This window comes from Glossina fuscipes, unplaced genomic scaffold (genome assembly GCF_014805625.2).
Source record: "Glossina fuscipes isolate IAEA_lab_2018 unplaced genomic scaffold, Yale_Gfus_2 100071, whole genome shotgun sequence".
NCBI classification, from domain to species: domain Eukaryota; kingdom Metazoa; phylum Arthropoda; class Insecta; order Diptera; family Glossinidae; genus Glossina; species Glossina fuscipes.
In genome coordinates this window covers 1-4,585 of record NW_024005374.1, presented here as the reverse complement: position 1 = coordinate 4,585, position 4,585 = coordinate 1, and the positions used below count along the sequence as shown (strand labels likewise).

Here is a 4,585-nt window from a genome sequence, read left to right as displayed (position 1 = left end):
TGGATGGAACTTAATTTATGGAGGGAACTATTGGATGGAACTTAATTAATGGAGAGAATCCTTGCAAGGAACTTAATTTATGGAGAGAACCATTGGATGGAACTTAATTTATGAAGAGAACCATTGGATGGAACTAAATTTATGCAGAGAATTTCGAGAATTAGACACCAAAAGTTCAAAATGATTTTCATGCAAAGGCATACCATTCATGAAAGCCCCTTCAAAAAATAGGCCTACATGGTCCAAATTCGATAAGTTTGATTTCTGTCAATTTATTTTAGTTTTACTTCACTACTACTTTCCCCTATGAAATATTAAAAATTATAACTTTTTACTATATAAGAGAGCGGGTTGAAAAAATTTCCCCAGTCGGACCAAATTTTGTATACCAATTTAAAATGTCTAAATACTGTTACAGAACGAGCTTTGTCGATGACGAAGTTGACTGATCCAAGCCATTTCAATAGCGTTCACTCTTGAATCAAAACACGTCACTGTATCAAGTTTCATAATAATATCTCAAAAATTGCGACCTACAGATTGAACATTAATTTGTATGGATAGACATCGGACGGACGGACAGACATAGATTCAGAAAATGGTTTTGAATTGATCGCTATAACAAAAGGTGCGTCTATCTTAAGCTCTTCCGCATGTTACATATGTCCTCACTAACTTAGTATAGCCTGTCCGACTATGATAAAAATAAGAAGTTTGTTAGTCAATGTGGTGTAGGGTATTTCATGGTCGGCCTTGCGTAACTATACCATTCTCAATTGTTTTTATTCAGACTTGATGTGCTTATCGGTGTCTATTACATATAAGAATGCACAGCAGGGGTGATACGCGTCTTGCCTTTGGCAGTACCGACCGTCCATGATTATTGAATTTCATTATTTTATCAAAGTTTATTTCACTAGCAGTATTTTGGCTAACATCTGATCAGGCGTATGGGCGAATTGTTTATCGTTACAAGTGGAAAAGCAAAACAATTTTCACAACATTTTCGCGTTTTTCTTTTGCACGTCTGCACTTACAGGTATACTTTCGGCCAAGTAAAAAGTCTCGATTAGACTATACTCAAATGCAATCCAAACGCCTTTGCTCAACTTCGTGCCGCTTAAGGTTAAATGTCCCTCGAGTAGAGTTCCCCCAATACAAACAAAGCAATGGGACATTTATCACATGCCGCCATCTTTCCGAACTCGCTTATTGTTATTACAGATAATTTAGTCTGAGAAATGTTATCGGCTTTATTGAAATTTGAAACAACGAGATTGTTTTCCTTCGACCACTTTAGGTGGAAAAATCATCTTTAAATCAAAGGCTGAGAACGTAATAAATATATAAATTTATTTTTCAGTTTACATATATATATGTTGTTCTTAAAAAAAATATATTTATTCTAAATTGAAATCTATAAAGATATCATTGAATCATTTCTCATCGATGTCGGATTTAGCAAATTGTATTTTCGACATGATATTCGTGCAGTAGGCAATCACGGTCATGCCATCAACATTGGGAAAGCATTGACCGAGAAACTCTAATAGCATGGGATTTTTTTTAACAACTACAGCATACTCTTCATACGAAATCGCACCATCACGGTCGATATCAAATTTTTTGAAAAGCACTTCAAGCATATCCTGCGTATGACATTGATTTGATGTTTTTAATTGCATTCAATTCGTTAGCGTAAAATGGGAGAGAAAACTTACCGCACGTAATTCATTGACTTCGTCCTCATCGTCGCCCATGAAGAATTTCGAAACACCCAAAGTCACAGCTTCACGATTCAAATATCCGGTATTAGTTGCATTATAGATCTTTAAAAAGAAAAGATTTTCTTCTTCTGCTTCTTTTTTTTTTTCTATATTTTTTTGATCGATTTTTCTCGCTTACCTGAAAAGTAAATTTGATTTTTTCTTCCAATTTATTGGACATGAAAACTGAAAACAATTTCACCCAAGCTATCGGATTAATATCCTTTTTCGCATTCGTCGTTATTAAAGATAATATGCGTTGGATAATTTGCAAATCGTATATTTTAAATAATACTAAAAATAAATGATGAAATTGTGCATTGCTCATCATTTTGGCTTTCGGTCCATTCATTAAAACGAATTTATGATAGACCAATAGGATGCTTTGCACTTCAATTTCATTAAATTGCGTTGTCTTTACCATTTGCTTGATAAGGTCATGATAAATATTGCTGAACCTCGTATTCTGAACATCGTCCAATGTCTCATCCAATTTATTCATCCTTCAATGCTTATGCGTTCCTTCGTTATGCTATTCCTTCTGTCTTTCTTTTTCTTCCTATAATCGTGTATTTTATTTGACTTGTCAGTATGAATTTCTGATAATGATATATGTTTAGTGCGAAGAACAATCTTTTAAAAGATAACTAAATAGTTTTTTAAATCGTCACGACTTTCAAATACATTCTGACAAGACAAGACACAAATTGCTTTAAAACTTGCTTAGTTCGAGTAAACAGAGGGCAAAGTGAACCGAAAAAAAATTTATTGAAAAATTAATAGCACACAGGACAGAGGAAAGCTTATACCAAGAATGTAAATATGAAACCGGAATTTTTTCATAGACGACATCTAACATCACGTGTTGATGAACTACATGCGTGAAGTCGTACTTTTTTATATAAATAGTTGCAATACCGACATATAACAAAGGATATGAAAAGTGAATATGCTTGAAGGGGCGCAGATGTAGAAATTCATGGACAAATCCAGGCGTGGGATCCACATTGACTGCAACACTGAATCGCCTTGCCTAGGAAGACAGGAAAAGAGGTGGGCAATATGTTCACATAGTGTTGGGCCGCAAATGCTTTTCACCATTTATGTGTTTTCTCTACAAAAATTTCGGTTTCATATGGACGCACCTGATATTTTCTACACGCCACTTGGGGCATTGGGGTATATCAAGTTTGTGCGGATATCTACGACATCCAGAAAGACTTAATCTAGACGCTCGATTCAGAATCACTTTTCGGATCCAGGCTTGTCTCGCTTTGTATCCAAGTCCTCTCCGTCTTGTTTTCTTGTGTTCAATTCATAGGTCCCAATTTTTGCGGTACTTCGATAAAATATGGCACATTGGCGTACTTTGGGCCAAGGACGAAAGATACTGAAACTTATACGAAATGAACCACGTGTTCAACCATTTACCATATAAAGTCTCATTCTGCATAGTAGTTGTATGCGTAGCTGGAAGATAGTGTGGGGTATTTAATGATGCAATGTGACCCACCAATCAGAATCACTTGGTAAAGTTAGGTTCCGCAAATCAAAACTCTTAAGATATTTCGATGTTGCATAGGAAGTTTTGGACCAAGGAGCAACGTTATTGAAAATAGTTCGCAACATTGCAAATTTTCGAAATTTCTCGGCAAAAATGACTAAGCAATAACATTTGACCATTGCGAGGATCAAATGGGTCGCTTTTTTGAGCTAAATTTGGATGGTGTCAATTAACATTTTGGACACCGTCCAATATGAGGTCTTTTATAAAAAGTATTCCTTTACCTTTTTGATGGCCAGCTTTTCTTATGTTCCTACGATCGCAGTAAATCAATACAAAACCAAGGTACACAAGGCACCATCTTCAGTTTTAATGTTAAAATAATATAAAACAAAAGAAAAGCTTCTTCTGTAAACCTGCCATACCGAGGCTGCCCTACGTTAAAACACAACAAAAAAAGCAAGTTTCTGGGATACAGCAGAGGCTTGACTACTTTGTCTTTTTAGCCAAAGGTTCTTCATCGTTAAAAATTTGTAAAAAAAATTGTTTTTTTTTTCCGGATGAAGCATACCCAAGTTTTATTCAACGCCTAAACGAATTATAGGAAACGGGATAGATTAAGGCAAGTGAATCATCTGTTGTTCTGAAGAGAAAGAAGAGTAACAGATAGTACTCGATTGATGATGCCATAGACCGCTAGGGGAAAACCCACGTAGTTGAAAGTTAGCTTTAGGCGTTTCTGCCATACAGCTGCGTACAAAAGCGAAAGATGAACTTTTCATACGTGATTACCTATGAGGTTTGTTTTTACATTCAATTAATTACTGGTTTTCTTATTGAAATACTATTTCCCCGCAAATTTATTCTTTTTAAAGAAATTATGAATATTGCCTCTTTGTATTTTTCTTCTTCTTTTTTTTTTTTTTTTAATAATGCCAACAAGACAAGTTGGAAAAAAAAATTAATAAATTAATCATAGATTTATTTATGACATATTAATATGCAGTTCTTTAAGATGACATCAATGTCTATTTTAGGATATGCTTGATAAAAAGACGGCAAGTCATTAATTAATGAGAAATTAATAAAATGCACTCACCAATACAGAAAAGAAAGAACTTATATGCAATTTCAGATCAAATCTTCTGGTGCTCAATATTTATCTTTTTCTTTTAAATAATTAAAAGCGCTGCGAAAATGATGCATGTAATGTAATGGCATTATCTATTTTGAGCTATGCCTCCAATACAGCCAAAAACCAAAAATTCCATGATAAATGTATCAACCTATCAATAAGTAAACCCACAGCTGGTGT

The 4,585-nt window shown here is 34.5% G+C and overlaps 1 protein-coding gene across 1 annotated transcript; it reads right to left on the bottom strand.

Moving 5' to 3' along the window:
• Positions 1-1,436: 1,436 nt before the first annotated feature.
• LOC119644234 (EF-hand calcium-binding domain-containing protein 1-like) lies at positions 1,437-2,268 on the bottom strand. Its single transcript, XM_038043766.1, has 3 exons — positions 1,906-2,268; positions 1,722-1,829; positions 1,437-1,649 (listed from the first exon to the last, which is right to left on the bottom strand). The coding sequence occupies exons 1-3, from the start codon at positions 2,266-2,268 to the stop codon at positions 1,437-1,439; spliced, it is 684 nt and encodes a 227-aa protein (XP_037899694.1).
• Positions 2,269-4,585: the final 2,317 nt, after the last annotated feature.